The sequence below is a fragment of the Tetrao urogallus genome (assembly GCF_951394365.1).
Source record: "Tetrao urogallus genome assembly, chromosome: 9".
In the NCBI taxonomy this organism is placed as follows: domain Eukaryota; kingdom Metazoa; phylum Chordata; class Aves; order Galliformes; family Phasianidae; genus Tetrao; species Tetrao urogallus.
The window spans coordinates 16,809,702-16,827,100 of record NC_136822.1 but is presented as its reverse complement, the minus strand read 5'-3'; the positions used below and the strand labels follow the sequence as shown (position 1 = coordinate 16,827,100).

Here is a 17,399-nt window from a genome sequence, read left to right as displayed (position 1 = left end):
GGGAAGACTTCCCTCCCCCAACCTTCTTTCTTTTCCTTTTCAGCAATTAATCTCTCTGATCTATATTGCATTGGTAATCATAACTTCTCTGTAGGGCTGGATGACAGATGAGCTTCAGGAAAGAGGCCCTGTGGCTGATTGTGACAAATGTCTGTCTGGTTTCTGCTTTCCTGGCCTGGAGGTGAAGAGGTAATAGCAGAGGAATAATAAATGTTGGTCCTTCTGCTGACGTAACTTTATCCTTTTTCACACAAGTAAGGATGAGAAAGAGGAGACGCCAGTACTGTACTTATCCTTTCCCTACTTATTCACAGAGCAGAGGAGAGCCCCTTGTCTTTTCCTGACAAATCTGCATTGCACAGACTGGAAGGGATTTGTGGGGCATTAGCCTCACTTCATAGTTTTGTCAACAAACAGACCTGGATTCAGATCAGAAATTGAACCAAAATTCTGTCTAGCATCCTAGGACCTTGGGCAGGTTAGACAAGTAAAAAATTTTCTTCTCTAGGTTGAATGCTTCTTGGCAGGCTATGCTAACAGCTACTTCTCTTTACAATGCGGTTACGTTGGATTTCAAGTACTTGAGGTTACATGGTTGAAAATGCTCTGAGGACTGGAATAGTTATTTGGCAGTGAGATGCTCTATTTTTAACAGGTACTTGAATGAATTGCTTTGTGGATGCCAGTCTCAGTAATTGTCAGATACTTCGTTAGGGTAATCTTGGGCAACCTGTTTCTTCACACACCATTGCCTGTTCTCCTTTAAGTAGGAAGGAGTGATGTCTCTAACAGGCATAAATCTTGAGCTGGAAGAGAAAAGGAAGTACAGGTAGCAGTGTCACTTTTCTTACTGCAATATGAGTAATAACAGTTATTCTCTGTTGAATAATGTTTTGTGGTACCTATCTCATATTTCTTGTTCTCTTTTTCATTTTTTATTATCTTCCCCTCTTCTACCCTTTTCTTACTCCGCAGCTAGTGTGTCCCATTTGCTGACTTCTGTGTAGACTCTTATGGGTAAGAATGCAGGAGAGGACTATGGACCAGTGTTTTGGAACTCTCAACTTCTTTAATTTGCTGCCCTTTGCTGCCTTTGAAGTGGATTGTTTTTCTCTCATGAATTTAAGTTGGCTACACAGCAGAAAGGAATAATGTTTGTGAGACAAGCTGGGCTTGAGTGAAGATTAACGTTGTGTGTTCCATTCTTGCAGCTCAGGGTCAGTAATTCCAGATGGCTGCTCTTTCTTCATTTGCCAGAAATGAGGAAAAACAAAATCAAAGCAAATACACTGGGAGCAGTCACCCAAGATCAGCTGATGTGTAATATCACTGATAGGTGTGTGAGCTTTACAGGATCTTCTGGCTGTTCTCTGACCTCACCAGAAGACTATGGAATGTTGTATGTGGATGAGCTGTCAAGTTCTCTGAGCATGCTTGCTACTACACAGTGGAATTCCAGTAGATGAGCAGCTACAGCTCCATGCATACCAGAGGGGTCATCAGAACCAATGTTAATAGAGGGTCTGATGGCTACTGATAGCAATGTGACTCAAAAACACCATTCCTTGGTTTGAGAGAGTTTGTGTTTTTCATAGGACTGATAAATCCATAAGTTGCACTTAGATCTTAGAATAGTGGCTGACACTCAAGCTGTCGTTTCAGTGTGGTTTTCTCACTGGCATTCTTCAAGGAATCTGCAATCTTGTTAAAATCTTATGCAGGTGATGGACTGAGGCCAGGAGAGAGCAGGAGAACAACCCTTTAGAAGTGGTCTGTGCTGCAAGCAGACTTCATCTGGATTCCTGCTCTGTCCTCCCAGATTTTTCTTATTTCTTCTTGTTCAGGGTTCAAATTTCTCTCTTACCCCGGATCTGATCACATGAGGCAGGATCACTGAAAAACTCTATAGGATGTGATGGAAACTTGTCTGAGAGGAGTACTGGCAGAGACTTTCTGGGCTTTGATATGAGTAGAGACTGGAGCAGAGGAGTATTCGTACACTACGAAGGAAGAGAGCAGAGAAAAGACAAGACCTGTTCAGGACTTTCTAGTGGGTCTTATATCCTCATGCCATGCCTGTAGATTTACTGTTATTTGCTTAAGTAGGTGAAAGCTCTGCTTCATTAAAGTCTTGTTTGGTAAGTATTAAAAATGAAATTTTTATTTTCATTTTGTCCTTTTATTGAATTTATTAAACGTAGCTTCATAACAGAAGTATCATTAGGCTTACTGCTTTCCTCCCCAGTTTGAACTTTGCCCTTTCAAAATCTTTATGGACTACGAGGAGCTATTTTAGAGCTAGGATTTAGATCTCTCATACAATAAAGCAAGACATCCCAATAATGACATTGGACTTTCTCCCTCATGATAAGATTAATCTTCCAACTCCCATCCAAGTTATTTCGAATAAAGAATTTTTTATTTTTACCCTGTGTATCACTGGGAAAAGGAAACGGATTGCTTGAACTGCATGAGACATTAAAATGCCATTTCCAGTTGTCACTTGGCTTCATAGTTTTGAATGTGTTTGCCAGCATGTAGTAGCTCCACATAAAATTCAAACATTCTTGCTGCTTTGTTCAAAACATGGATTGGTTATGTACCTTACAATTCTGTGAGTTGTGTTCCTTCTTCTACAGATTTCTTTTACTTTTGGGGAAAGGAGAGGGGATTGTTGGGTAATACTGTAATTACTTCACATTTTCGTAGGTTTTAATGCTATGAAGGTGTGTAATTGACTCAAAGGAGAATAGTTGAGTTGATATGTTGAAAACATTTAAGATGTTTACTGAGCTCTGTGGTCTATATATTATATACATCTCAACCAAACCCAGAGAATATGAATAAGACATCTTATATAGGCACTTCTGTATTGAGAATGCAATAGTCACAAAGAGAAAGGGTAACATTTGATACAACAGGTCATCTGTTTCTCTTTGCTTTTGTAGATGTCTATTCCTTTGATGAAGAGGAGCCGGTGTTAGATCCACATATAGCAAAGCATCTGGCACACTTTGGGATTGATATGCTGCAGATGCAAGTGGTAGGAAATCAAGCTTCTTTTTAGTTTCTTCGTTACTTTTCTAGTTGGGAGTAGGGAGAAACAGGAGAAGAAATATATCTGTAGTTTATATTGAACAAACCTTATACTGGTTAGTGTATTTCATTGTCCAAGTGGAGACAAAAGAAAAAAAAAAAAAAAAAGACCCTAAACTATTATAGAAGAGTTTCAGAAGCCTTCATGGTTCTAATCAGTATTTTCAGTATATTAATATCTTTGTCAATATCATGAATAAAAGTTCCTCTTATTCAGTGGTCTTTCTGAAAAACGTGTTTTTACTTAAAAAATCTGCAAAATTGGTGTATAGTTTCAGCTGTTGCAGAGAATTCCCCTTCTGCATTTAGACCGGTCTGTGAGATGATTTGTGAAGTGGGGGAGTAGTGCTAGCAGTAAGTGGTAATGTAATGATTAGTATCTACAAATTGAAAGCTGAGCTGTGAATTGGAACTTCAACATCCCAGACTTAGCTTTTCCCTTTTGCATGGAGAGTTGTTGAAGCAGCATCTTTGCATCTGATTTGTTTGCTGAGACCATCTTCTACAGTAGCAGCTATGCCCAACCATTATAAACGGAGAAGTGCAGCTTGAAAACATGAAGTATCTTTATGCTGAGTCTTGAGAATGCAGATCATAGAGAAGTGGAGATTGAAGGCATAATGAGAAACATTCAAAGAGCCAGCGGTCTGTAGTGAAGAGCTGCGAGACGAATTGGATGAGCAAGCTGCTACACTTCTGACCTTGACCTCCTCCCCTGCACGTGGGATTCACCTCCCTTTTCCCATCAATTTGGCTGCTCTTTTCTAAAAGAATTCACAAAATTGGTGATGATGACAGCAGCAGTATAATAGTTGCAGAAGTTAAAAGGCAAAATAAGTCTTTTTGCTTTCAGGCAGAGAATGGTCTAAGAGATAATGATATAAAACCAAGAGTCTCTGAATGGGAAGTGATTCAGGAAGCTGGTATGAAACTCAAGCCCGTGTATGGCCCAGGGTATACCGGCATGAAGAACCTGGGAAATAGCTGCTACCTCAATGCTGTCATGCAAGCCATTTTCAGCATCCCAGAGTTCCAGCGAGCGTAAGTAGCTCCAAGCTAGCACTTACTACTAGTTGCCTAGTTCTCCTATGTCCTGTTTTTCTATGCAGAACAGTATTTTGGAGTCTTTAACAAGATAGGGACCTGGCAGCATTTAGATCTTTGCATCACATGTTTCTTTGTGTGGCTCTACCCAGGTAGCCTGTTATTTCACCTGTGTTCAAGCGAAGCAATACTCAGATAGTATGTTACCAAGTGCTTTGGTTTTCAACAAATGGGCTACAACAATATATACCTCAGCAATTATTGTCAGGAATTAGCTATTATTTCTCTGAGGAAACTCGATACAAACATTATTTCATGTGTTTTGTTCCTGATTAAAAGCTAATAGAAAACTCCAAGAATTTATTTGGCAGTGCTGGTCTGGAGTAGGAAGTACATTGTTTCATTGTGGTTTTGAGCAGTGCCCAGCAGCTGTTTCAGGTAGAATATTCTGGGTAAACAGCAAAGCCATATATTTTCTCTTTAGCTAGAAACTTCTAACCATAACTTAAATATCCTCTTCCTTATTTCTTTCCTACTATTTTTCAGTGGTAGAAGCATTCACCAGGGTTAGATGAAGTTATTTGTGTGTTGCAAAATTTGATTTGCCAGCACAGAAGGGGCTTGTAGATGTATTGCTGCTGAGGACTGTGTGTCTACCTCTGTGTAGTATTTGAATGTTTGTGCTTTGTTCTTGATGCCCAGGTATGTGGGAAACCTTCCGAGAATATTCGACTACTCTCCACTTGATCCAACACAAGATTTCAACACCCAGATGTAAGTGATGCTTTTCAATGACTTACTTTGTCAATTTAAATAGAATCTGAATAATTTAATGGCAAAGAAGAAAAATAGGCTTGTGTGGGCTTGGAAGCAAAACATGGCACAGGGTTCAATGTGAAGACTTGCCTGATTAATTATATGTAATGTTTCTTTAAGGGCTCAAAGACAGTATATTTCTTCCTTGGAAGAAAATCTTCTATTTTTTGTCTATTTTCTCATGTGTTCGTGTTTTTTTGTTTCTTTCCCCCTCATTTTCTTTCCTACAGGGCTAAACTGGGACATGGCCTCCTTTCAGGCCAGTATTCTAAACCACCCATGAAATCTGAGCTTATTGAACAGGTGATGAAAGAAGAACACAAGGTATTTGACTGAGTTTGTGCAGCCTAGTAACTAGGTAAAAGTGATACTCTGAGAAAAGGGAACAGGTGCTGGGCATTGGAGAACATGGATGGATCTAGCATGGGATGCTTAGCAAGGTGGAATGACCGGGATTCTAGTCAGGAATATATTAGTCAGGGACTATTTGTGCAAAGCTTTAAAGTAACCAGTGATTCTGTTAAGAAGGTGTTCAGCAGCTCCTGTGATAAGTGCATTCATAGAACTTACGTTTATCTTCTCTGAGGGACAGTAGAATGCTATTTTAGGGTGTCTTGAGTGTTAGAGGATTTTCTAATCTCACTCTAAATTGCAGAAAGTAATAGAAAGACCAAAGAAATTGTTTCTGAGGTGTCTGAAAATATTCTACCTGATTTCAGTGGAAGCTCTTAATATCTTAGGCAATTTTTTGATTTTTAGAAATAATGATAATTTTTTTGCCAAGGCCTGGCTCATTTCTTTCTCTCAACAAGCTTCATGGGCCCTGTGTGATTCTGCTTTGTCTTTGTACCTCTTCTCAGTTCTGTGAAGAAAAGCTGTTAGCAGCTTTTATGTCACAACAGTTTCTCTTTTACCAAGTTGGCATAAATTTCCCTCAGTGTTTGGAGAGTGAGAATGACATCAGTTTGTATTTTGACTCTTTTTTTTCAAACTCTGCTTATGGATTTGTCGCTGCTTTTCCCACAGCGATTTGATTATCATTTGCCTTGAGCAATATGTTAGTTATTTGGTTCGTGTAATCTACACGAGTGAATCCATCAAAATTGAGATTTGTTTTCCTATTCAAACTATCTACTTGAAACATTTTGTTTAGAGTGATGCTGGGAAAACTGGCCTGAAGTGTGTCAATGTGCGTCGTTCCTCCCTCCCCCCCTCCCCATGTTAATGTCTCTGCCAGCCCACTTACTGTGGCTCCAAACAGCATGTGGAGTTAAATTAGTCTTCACAACTGAAGTGAAGATACTGCTTGTAGCAAAGAGCTTTCTTTACAGGGGAAAATGCTTCATACAGAGTTGTATTTTCATGGACAGTAGAAGTCATGCGGGCTTGTCAAAGAAGCATATGATGGTTTTTGTGAAAATAGGTATTTTCCTTTTACCTTTGTCTCTGTTAGTTATTGATATAGGAATTCATTTCCAAAGAAAAATGCCAGGAAGATTCTGGACACAAAGCATCTGGTACACTGTAGCTTGTATAATTTGAGTGCCCCATGTCTGCTTGGCAGTTGTTCTGCATAGTAGATACTGACTGTTTTGAAAGAAACCAAAAAATGTGGCTTATGCTTTTAAGTAAAGTTGGAATCTATCCGTGAAGCACACTGATTAAGAAATAGTAGAACAGATTTTAACAGATGCCTCACTTAAATTCTCTGTAATAGTTGACTGACTTTGTTAAATGTCTGTGATGTGAAAAAGAAATTATGTGCCGAAAGTTCAGGACTTGAACTGTTAGGACAAACCTACAGCTGTGAACCCACTACTCTGTTTTGCCCAAGGGTTAATCTTAGCAAGGAGATGTTGAGATCTTCAATGACAAATAGTACAAACCTGTGTCAGGTAGTAGTAACCATGTATTGGCGTTTAAGAGTGCTTGCATTGTTCATGAGTTTATTAAAATTGTAGTTACACGTATCAGATGAGTCCTTTATCAAGCAAATTGTAACATATGCTAGATTTAGGAACAGCTTTCACACCTTTCATTCTTTGTGTTGAAGAAGAACATGGAAAAATTCAATTTATAGATGTTATTTTTTTCTGTTCTGTGGACATACAAAAAACGAGATTTTGTGAATTTGGGAATGTTCCCTGCTCACCTCCCTCCCTATCACCTTCCCCCAACAATACTGATATACATATTGTATTCTGTCATTTAGACAGCTGTACTGACTTTCTTAATATGACTACACTGGATTTTAGGTGCCCAACATTTTCAGATGCCGCCATTTTGTGTCTACAGTTGTTCATTTTATCTTTGTGGTTTTTTGTGTGGGTTTTTTTTTTTTTTTTTTTTTTTTTTTTTTTTTTTTTTTTTGGCATCCTACCTGCAAAGACGTTCTCTAGCTTTCTAGGTTGCTGGAATTCATCCAGAGTTTTGGGGAGTTGTTGCCTGTGAAAGCATTCATGTGAGATCTGCAGTGGTCCAGCACAGTCTATATTTAGCTGAGCTGTTTTGCAACTGTTGATGAAGAAATTATGACAGATATTCTATAAATATTTTTGGTTCTGGGGAAATCAAATCTTCTTTTCATCACAGGAGCTTTGTCTGGGAACAGCAGAAGTTTTCTTGGTCCATTTTAATATTAAAAACAAGTTGAAAGCCTAAATGATCATCAACTAGGACTTGATTTTCTGTTAGAATATCTGTCATTTCTTCCATTGTTTTTCTTGTCCTTCATGGGGACAGGGTTTAGAGAAGAATATCCTTCTCTGGAGACTGTTGCATGTGGCTTGTTTCTCCATGCTCAAATAGATGAATAAAAAGTATATAGATGGAAGCAAGGCTTAATTCCAAACAGTGCATTACACGTCAAGGCAAATGTACCACCTTGCAGTATTCTTACTTCTATAGCCAAAAAAAAAAAAAAAGCCTGTTATATAGTAATTGGAGGTATTTTATGCCTATCCGGGCTTTAATGAAATGTGATTGATGATGCAAGAGTGATGCATAACCCAGGGTTCAGAAATCACTGGAACATCTCTCTGTCAAAGCAGCAGTAAGAGGCTCCCATACAGAACCTAAGTGGCATCTTAGCCTCATGACATTGCTGGTAAGCTGCCAGTACTTGACAAAAATGTAACTGATAATGTTCTTCTGATTTCAGTGAGTCTCTGCCTACCTTTCCCTGTTGAAATCAATATTCGCATTTTCCTGTTCTAGTGTGTGCTCTGTGTACCTTTCATTTCATGCTGCTTTTTTTCTTTTTATACTAGAGAAATGGAGAGCAACTGTGGTAAAGTCTGAGGTTGGCTGAATATTTAATAACCTTTAGCGTGTCCTAAGGGCTCTGCTTTTGCTTGGACTCTCTTGAAATTTATTTGGTTTTATGGAGAGTGAGAGCAAATCTGAGCAAAATATTCTGACCCTTTTGAAAGCGTTATTTGAAAGGTATTGTAGCTAATGTCATTTTGAAGAAATTTCAGGAGGGAAAAAAAAATGCTTCTGAAATTGATAGAGAGTGTGAAAGTCAAAATGAGGACTCAGCAGCTAGAGATTTTAAGATTTGGAGCAGCTCCTTACTGATGTAACCAAATAGCCAAAGGTAGTATGTGCTTGGTCCCTCATTGTGATCAACAACTAAAAATTGCCAATTCATGTCTGTTTTTGGCAACCCATCTGCCAATTTTTCTGCTTGTATTAGTTATCCTCTGCTTCGTTCAGCAGAGATCACTGGAAAGCTTTTGTTTGGAGTATAATAGCTGCTACATCAAAGTGCTTCAGTGCCCACATAGCCTTAAGTGAAACAGGGGTCTGAGAGGATTGTCATTATTAGAAAACAGTGTAGACTTTAAGCCTTCCTGAAAACTGCTAACCTTTAGCAATTCTTCAGTAAACTAATTTGATGTGCAAATGCTATAGAAAAATAAACCTGTGTGAATGCTGCAGGAAATACAAAAAAACCATACTCTGAAACCCCCAAATAGTATTTCAGGACCCTTCTCATTTTTTTTTTTTTTTCTAAAGGAAATCCAGATGAAACTGAAATTATTCTACAGTGACAAAAATAGGCCGAAAGTAGATCTAGTGGAATGATTTGGGGATATTTGATCTAAGACTGAATACAAATTCTTCTTTAAAAGTATTTTCTTTCTTTTGTTTATTTCTAGCCTCAACAAAATGGAATATCTCCTCAGATGTTTAAGGCTTTTATAAGTAAAGACCACACAGAGTTTTCCTCTAATAGACAACAAGATGCACAGGAGTTTTTCCTACATCTTATAAATCTAGTAGAGGTGAGAAATTCTGCATGACTGCTTCTTTTCTGTAGTAGTGTTAAAGCTGAATTTGTTTTGTGAATGGCTTTTTTTTTTTTTTAATATACTCTTTATAGCACTGAGTGTATAGAAAATGGCAACAATTTAGAAGTACCTTGGCTTAGAAGTATTTTTTCCTTAATTATTCCTTCTTACTACTTCAGACTTGTTACTTAAGTGGGATTCACTATGGGTGCAAGAGTTCTACTTGCAATAGAATGCAAATAGAACTGTCAGATCTGTGTCCAGCTTCGTTGTCTCTACGTTTGCCATAAAACAACCAGCAGCCTTTGGGTTCTCCGGTCATCCAAGGGATGACTGTTACAGTGAATTTTAATATTTTGTCAGAGGAATCCTGTAGGTTCAGAAAACCCCAGTGATGTTTTCCGTTTCCTGGTGGAAGAACGCACGCAGTGCTGCCAGTCCAGAAAAGTCCGCTACACGGAGAGGGTGGACTACATCATGCAGTTACCTGTTGCCATGGAGGCAGCAACAAACAAAGGTAAAGAAAGCAACAGGTCAGTTCACTGACCTTTTGTGTGTCTCTGACCATAATCGTGTCTAGTTGAGCCATGCAAAAGCTTTATTGATACGCTTTTGCATTTCTAAAAATACTTCTACAGTGAGGAACATCATAACCACAACGTTCATTTAGCTTTCATTGTCATGTGTGTTTCTCAGATGAATTAATTGCGTATGAGCTGAAAAGGCGAGAAGCAGAAGCTGCAAGGAGAGCTCCACCAGAACTTGTCCGTGCCAAGATCCCATTTAGTGCATGTTTGCAGGCCTTCTCTGAACCAAGCAATGTAGAGGACTTCTGGAGCAGTGCCCTTCAAGCAAAATCTGCAGGAGTTAAGTAAGTGTCTGCTTCTGCAATGAAAACCTGTGTTCTGTATATATGTTTCTACCTGCGCATGGTGCAGTGAGAAACAGGCAAGGGCATAATGGATGCTGGGGTTGTATTAGTGTTGAGGCTCATAAATACAATGTGTATGTCAAGTTCTGTACTGACCAGCTGAGCAGGAAATAAATTGTTCTGAACTGTCAGTCTCCACAAAGGTGATGATGCATGACAGTCAGTAAAAGCTTGAACTTTAAAAGCCTTGTGGCTTAATTGTTTGACCACATTTTAAAATCAAATTTCTTGTATTAGTGGTAGAGTTCTGTACTGTGTGTTAGGAGATGTTCTGGATATCTGCACTTAATCTCTTGATGTCTTCACTTGACTAAAAATGCTGGAGGATGTTGTATGAGACAAAACTGGGTAAGACAAATGAAAGTTGTATTTGCTGTGTGTGAAAGTTCTTTACGTGGATGTAAGTATTTGCGTTTGTGAGGTGCTATGTTCGTAACTCCATTTTGATTGTTATTACATTTTTTGCATGTGTCCAGACTTCAACCCACCCACTTCTGCATGATGCGGGCTTTGCCTGGATCTATCAAGTTCAATTGCTGTTAGTTGTATGGGGCCATGGTACAAGACAGACTTAGAAGAAGGAACTTACTTTGTGTTTATATTTAGGTGTAATAAAGAATCAAGAACTTGGGCTTAGAAAGCATTGGGCTGAAATAGGAAGGCAGCTGGATGACTCTAGTTCTTAAGGCAGACTTTCTTGTTGAGAACAAGAGTTTGTCCCTTATCAGGTTCCATTTTTATATGTCAGTAGTGAGGAGTGGATGAAAAATGGGCTCTGCAACTGATTAGCTGTGGCTAGGTACCCTCTATTTTTAGATCGCTTAACATATCAGTGCCTCATTGCTCTCTTGGTGGGTGGTTTCACTGACATCCTTGTATTGAAAACTGGGAGGCAGGTGCATGTGGTAGAGAAACTGCAGCAGAAATATATGGAGATTTGTTTTTTAAAACTGTGGCCACGGAGGAAGATTCCAATCTTTTTAAGTAGATCCAGAGTTAATGTGAAGCTCAGTTCTTCCTCATCCCATAGGTCTGTTGTGGCTTAACTTGGCAGGCAGCTCAGAACCCTGCAGTTCTTTGTACTTTCCTCTCCCAGTGGAAGAAGGGGGAGGACTGGGAGGAAGAAAAACAACGAAGTAGAACTTGTGGGTTGAGATAAAAACGAACAAAAACTACTTACTAAGAAAGAAAATGAAAATAATATTAACAATATGTATTTACAAAACAAGAGATGCACAGTACAGTTGCTCACCATCTTCAACCAGTGCCCAGCCAGTCCTTGAACAGCAGCTGACCCCCTGGCCAACTGCTCTTGATTTCAGTTTCTTCATTCATTATGGTATGGAATCTCCCTTTGCCCAGTTTAGGCCAGCTGTTCTGGTTCTATCCTATCCCAGCTCCTTGGGCCCCCTCAGCTACCCTCGCTGGCAGGAACAAGAAGCTGAAATGTTCTTGGCTTTGCATCCACTGCTCAGTAACAGCTAAGACATGGGTGTGTTAGCAACACTGCTTTTCTCCCGAAGTAAGGGGGGAAAAAAAAAAAGCTTTGTACCAGACACTATGAAGAAAAAATCAGCTCTGTCCTAGCTGAAACCAGGACAAGGCCTTAAAAGCATTGAAAAATAAACGAGAACTAATTTATAATTCAGAATGTTGTGCTGCAGATTACAAAGTTACTAAAATTACAAGGTGAAGCTAACATGGATTTAGAAAGTTGTTATTTATCATATGGAAGGAAGGCCTCTTATTTATGATATATTGACTGTATTTTACACGGAGTAAGGAGAATTGGAAAGGATGTTCTTTGTAAACACAAGACAAGGGAAAGCAAATGTTCAGGGTGGCAAGTGTGGGGAAAATGGGAGCATGGAGAAGGAGAATATATACAGTATTCAAATACATATAATATTCAAGATGCATATATATAGATATATATAAAGTTATTGTGCTTCTTTTCTTGAAAACCTTTCGGTGAAGTATAAGTTCTCATGCTGATAAAATCTGTCATTATTAATCTCACTCGGCCTAGAGTTGTTTATTTCAGTATTCTTTAGGTACTGAAATCTGTGCTGCTTTTGATTTCGCTGCCTTGCCTCACTGAACTGAGTTTCTTGTGCTTCCTAGGACTTCTCGTTTTGCTTCGTTTCCTCAGTACTTGGTGGTGCAGATAAAGAAGTTCACCTTTGGCCTTGACTGGATACCCAAAAAGCTTGGTACGTGCCCTTTGTACTTACCTGTTTCTCATTCTATCCAAGGTAACCCATGAGGTATATGTGCATTTTTTTCTGTAACAAGGACCTGGTTTCAATCTCAGGTTTATTTCAAGGATTACTTGATCCTAAACAAATTCTTTTTATTATTATTTTGTTAGTTTGTATTTTTGTCAAATTAAGCCAGCTGTTGATTGGTTGTGTACCCAGGTTCCTTTCTCTGAAGGAGTTGCTCTCTGAGGTCCTTTTGCTGGGTTCATAAGCTTAACTCGTTTCTCTGCTTCTGCAGATGTTTCAATAGACATGCCAGATTTCCTAGATATCAACCACCTTCGAGCTATGGGTCTCCAGCCAGGAGAAGAGGAACTTCCTGACATTGCACCTCCCATCATCATTCCTGAAGACCCAAAAGGTACTGACTTTTGTCCTCCTGATGTTCACTATGAAACAAAAAACTTAGTACCTGAAACTGTGTCAGATAAATGCTTTGTCAAAATTCAGCTCTCTGGAGGTTTTAATTTTGACCCTTATCTTAAGTTCTTTATCCAGATCTATTCATTTTATTTATCCTCTTGCTAAAACTAAGTCACGTCATTGAGCATGTTTGGATGATGGAGCTTTGTTGATAACTGATTAGATTCTTTCTTATGTTGGTTTAGGTCAGCTGCCAGTCATATTTCCTGCTGGTTTATAGTACAAGAGGCTTGTTGTTCTGGATTGTCTGAGAAATGTCCCAGGTCTAATTAAAGACAAAATATCTGGGATAGAAAGATGATCATTTTTTGCCTATAATGGTTCTGTGGCCTAAAGAAAATTATAAAAAAAAAAAAAAAAAAAAAAAAGCAAATGTTTTTTTCCCCCCCCCCACATGACTCTACATAGCCTTCATATAATCCTTCATTTTACCTCCTTTTTCTCCATTTCCCCCCCCCCCTTTTTTTTTTTTTTTTTTTTTTTTTTTTTTTTTTTTCCAGATCGTATGATGAACCATTTTGTGGAGTGTATGTATCCCATTTTTGTCAGGCTGATATTTCAATTGCTTATACATTTGCTGTGCTTTTGTTCAGCAAATGGCTTCTCTGTACATAAAGTGATGCTTGGAGATTTGACCTGCATGCTTCTGTTAACTCGGACTTGTGTACTTGTTCAGCTCTTGCCTGTGTGCAGGACTCCTTGGAGTCTGTAGTAGCAGCATCAGTGTAGCTGAAGAGCTACTGCTCTGTCTGCAGCCATTCAGCATATGAAATCTGATGTGTGTACATGTAATAAAATACCATTATCAGATTGGAAAGTGTTAACTCAGCTGCAATGTTTTACAGTATTTTAACTTCAAATATATAACTGTTAAAAGAAAGATGCTATCTTTTATACTTATATCTTTATTTTTAGGAGCCAGGGGATCTTTTAGGTTTAAACATTGAATTTATTTACAAATGTGTGAGATGAGATGCAGATTCTTTGGATAGAGCCTTAAATTAACACTTGGCTATGCTGAATGCCAAGCAGTAGCTCTTTAGGTGTAAAAGTTCCTTCATGTTTTATATAATTTCTTGCTAAAGAGAGAGGATTTAGTTGTTACTTTGATTTATGAATCTGCTATACCTCTGAATTACTGCGTTCTTAGAAGAGACTTATTTTCAGGTCTGATTTACAGCATGAAGGAACTGGAACTGCTGTATGAAAGATGGCAAGCTACTTAAAATCAAAGGCCGCTTTTTGACGGCCTTCTCTAGCTTTGCTCAGCATCTAACATTTCCACCCCTTGAAATTCAGTGGTGATTTTATTTATAAATAAAATCCTGTAGGAAATCATCAAGATTTAAGGACCTATGCAGATTGCTGAGACAAAAGATTACCAGTAAGTCCGTAATAAATACTACAATGCTTTATACAAGGCTGTTTTCTAATGGGTGTGGATTTATTGCAGTACTAAAATCCTAGCAGCATGTGTTATAGTATGTGGCACCATGAGTTACAATAAGAAATACAACAAAATGGATTAAATTAGACTTAGTATACTAGAAGAACCTTTCTTGCAGCTCTAGATATTGATGAGTCTTCGGTTATGCAACTGGCAGAGATGGGTTTTCCTTTGGAAGCGTGTCGGAAAGCTGTGTACTATACAGGCAACCTGGGTGCTGAAGTGGCTTTCAACTGGATCATTGCACATATGGAAGAGCCAGGTCAGTGACTGGAAGGCGCAAGTGAAGTTCAACTTCTGATTTTGTATTCTGGCAGTCAGTCGAAATTTTGAAATGTGCAACAGAGAAACAGTGGCCCCTTCCCCACTCCAGGTAACCTGGAGGTGGGAGTGAATTTTTCTAAGCTGATTCTGGGGTATGCAGAAAGAAGACAACAATCCTAAGTTACATCAAAAGCATGTGTCTTGTCCTCATTGATGGTGTAGGCCATCTCTGTTTTCCACCCTTCGGTTAGGACTGTGCTGCAAGAGGGAAAGCTGACTTGTGATTAAAAGTACAGAGAGCCCTGTCTGGATAATCTTCTTCCGCATCAGCCTTCTCTAGTTCATATTAGAGCATTCATGCTATACTTAGAACTTGGGCTTATCTACTGATGGACAGGGCTGCTCGATATTGTCTACTTCCTGTATTTCAGCCATGAAAAATTTGAGCCCATGGTTTTGAGTATACCTGAGCACTTCCTTGCTGGGGAAATCCTGATTTGGTTGAGTTCCCATTTTCTGTTGCTTGTATAAATGGGGACTGAGTTTTACTTGGGCTTAACTGAAATATTTCAGCTGTGGAATCCATTCATCTTAGTACTGTATGTATGTCAGCCTGGCTGTCTACTCTTCTGATGCCATCATTGCTTCTATATCAGTCTTGGCTACTTTCTTGCAATTGTTTTGCTTTTATAATGCATCAAGTTGTTTGCTCAATATGAGACTGTCAAGTTAGATATTTTGTGATTTGCATGTTCAGCTTGTTTTTAAGTCTTTTCACACGTCCCTGACCCAGCTGGGCAAGTGAAATGAACTGTATGCTGATTTCTGGGCTGCTTTTAGAGTCCTGTTTGTTTGTGTATATTGTTGACTTTCCAGTTCATGGATGGCAAAAGAAAGATCTGATGAATGTTTGCTTCTTCCAGACTTTGCTGAACCATTGGTTGTACCTGTGTTTGGAGGAGCTTCTTCCAGTGGTGTGGCTGGCTTTGGGGCTGTTGAATTGGATAATCAACCTCCTGAAGAGATGGTCTCCATCATCATTTCTATGGGCTTCCAAAGGAGCCTAGCAATTCAAGCTCTGAAGGCAACAGTGAGTTCCATTGGTAGCATTTGGGTTTTATTTGATACTGCGAGCTTTGTGTGAACGTATGCACATTCAGATGCCTGTGAAACATGCATATAAAAATTAAGTTAGTGGATGATGCGTGTAGAACTATTCTAGCAGAGTCCAGAATTGCATGATTTTATTGGGTTAAAGTGTGAAGGTGACTTGTGTGTTTCATGTAATGTTAAAATGTGGATGAATGTCTGCTGAGAAACAATCAGAATGTCTGAAGACCGTGCATGCAAGTTTTCAGTGCTGTTGCACGTGATCCTTACTCAGTTCAAAGTCCAGTATGAGAGTGGTAGCATGATTTTAGAGAGAGTACGTTAAGGATGTTCTTTTACTTCTTTCTCTCACAGAACAGTAACTTGGAGCGTGCACTGGAATGGATCTTCAGCCACCCTGAATTAGAGGAGGAAGATGGGGAGTCTGCTTTGAGCATGATGGATTTGGAGAATCATACTAATGCGAATATCCTTGCAGAGGCAAGATCAGAGGGACCCAGGATCAAAGACGGGCCTGGAAGTAAGTTCTCCTTCAGCTTAGAGGTGGCTATCGTGTTGTTGTGTCATGTCTACATCATTCATATAGCTTTCCTCTGTTTAGAAAGTATGTATGTTTTTTGGACATGATCTGTACGAGATTTTTTTACTCCTACTTCTGGGTCTGAATCTGTTTTGGTTGGTCGAAGTTCTGTGAGCGTTGTTTGCTCAGTAAATTTTCTCTGGACTCTCTGAATAACTGGAGTCCAAGTTTCCTGTTGCTAAGTCTTTTCTGGCCTGGACTAGGACAATCTAGAATGTTTAGATATTCAAAAGCTGAACGTCCCAGATATTACACTGCTGTTGCAAACCTGAGTTTCTGTTCTGCTCTATAATCTGGTGGTTGGAGAGTGGGACTGATACAATCCTTTCAACAAAGTTCTTTATACTAATGTGTCAGGTAAAATTGGTGTACTTTGCTGTCATCTTTTGTGTGTGGGGTTTTTTTGGGTTTTTTTTTTTTTTCTCGAGATTCTCAATCATACTAGTGCTAAATAAACCACAAGATGGAGCTAATGTACAGCAGTCAAAGCTGTGAAACAGAGCACTGGTTTTAAGTCTAACAGCACCGAGTGCAAAAGCTCACTGATTCTAAGATGCACCGTTTTTGAAGGGTCTTTAGTGACTTACTGTCGTGACTGTTGTGTATTCTAAACTTGTCCCTCTAAGCTCGACTGTAATGGTCTTATGAAAAATTATCAACCGATTTGATTTTGTTCCTGTGGCTGCCATTATGAGTATTCATTTCTTTATTTTTAATATTATGAAGTCCAGCCTTAAGTCTCACGGAGATATAGGAGCCATTGATTTACCATTAGGTTGTAAAAAGAAAAAAAATTGGAATGACTGTTTTTTTGTGGTACTCAGCCTTTATAGACTGAGACCATTTATTGAGTGCCTGAAATCCTGATAAGCAACATGATACTGTAAAATGGCTCCAGAAAGCTCTCTCCACCAAAATCCAGGCCTCTGTCCTTATGCAATATCCTGAAATAAGGTACCTTTTTACTTTTGGTGGTAATGAGTGAATGGCATGAGTGGACAGGGAGGAAGAACCAATGATCAGTTCTCCAGAGGTTCTGAATATGAAAACAGTCATTTGTATTAGAGGAAGAAGCTTTTTTCCTGTCCTATTTTATGGGCTACTGAAATTTGGAACTTCTGGTTTTTGTTTG

At 38.9% G+C, this 17,399-nt stretch overlaps 1 protein-coding gene across 1 annotated transcript in view; it reads left to right on the top strand.

Annotated features, from left to right (window-relative positions):
* USP13 (ubiquitin specific peptidase 13) overlaps window positions 1-16,904 on the top strand; it is a gene marked incomplete at both ends in the record, with an annotated part of 40,381 nt that extends 23,477 nt beyond the window's left edge. Inside the window, 14 exons of the mRNA XM_079539636.1 lie at window positions 2,949-3,043; window positions 3,950-4,137; window positions 4,843-4,914; window positions 5,187-5,280; window positions 9,120-9,245; window positions 9,615-9,768; window positions 9,948-10,122; window positions 12,307-12,395; window positions 12,682-12,804; window positions 13,367-13,393; window positions 14,432-14,575; window positions 15,501-15,667; window positions 16,042-16,207; window positions 16,894-16,904. Coding sequence (XP_079395762.1) covers window positions 2,949-3,043; window positions 3,950-4,137; window positions 4,843-4,914; window positions 5,187-5,280; window positions 9,120-9,245; window positions 9,615-9,768; window positions 9,948-10,122; window positions 12,307-12,395; window positions 12,682-12,804; window positions 13,367-13,393; window positions 14,432-14,575; window positions 15,501-15,667; window positions 16,042-16,207; window positions 16,894-16,904 — 1,631 coding nt within the window. The remainder of the gene's footprint in view (window positions 1-2,948; window positions 3,044-3,949; window positions 4,138-4,842; window positions 4,915-5,186; window positions 5,281-9,119; window positions 9,246-9,614; window positions 9,769-9,947; window positions 10,123-12,306; window positions 12,396-12,681; window positions 12,805-13,366; window positions 13,394-14,431; window positions 14,576-15,500; window positions 15,668-16,041; window positions 16,208-16,893) is intronic.
* Window positions 16,905-17,399: the final 495 nt, after the last annotated feature.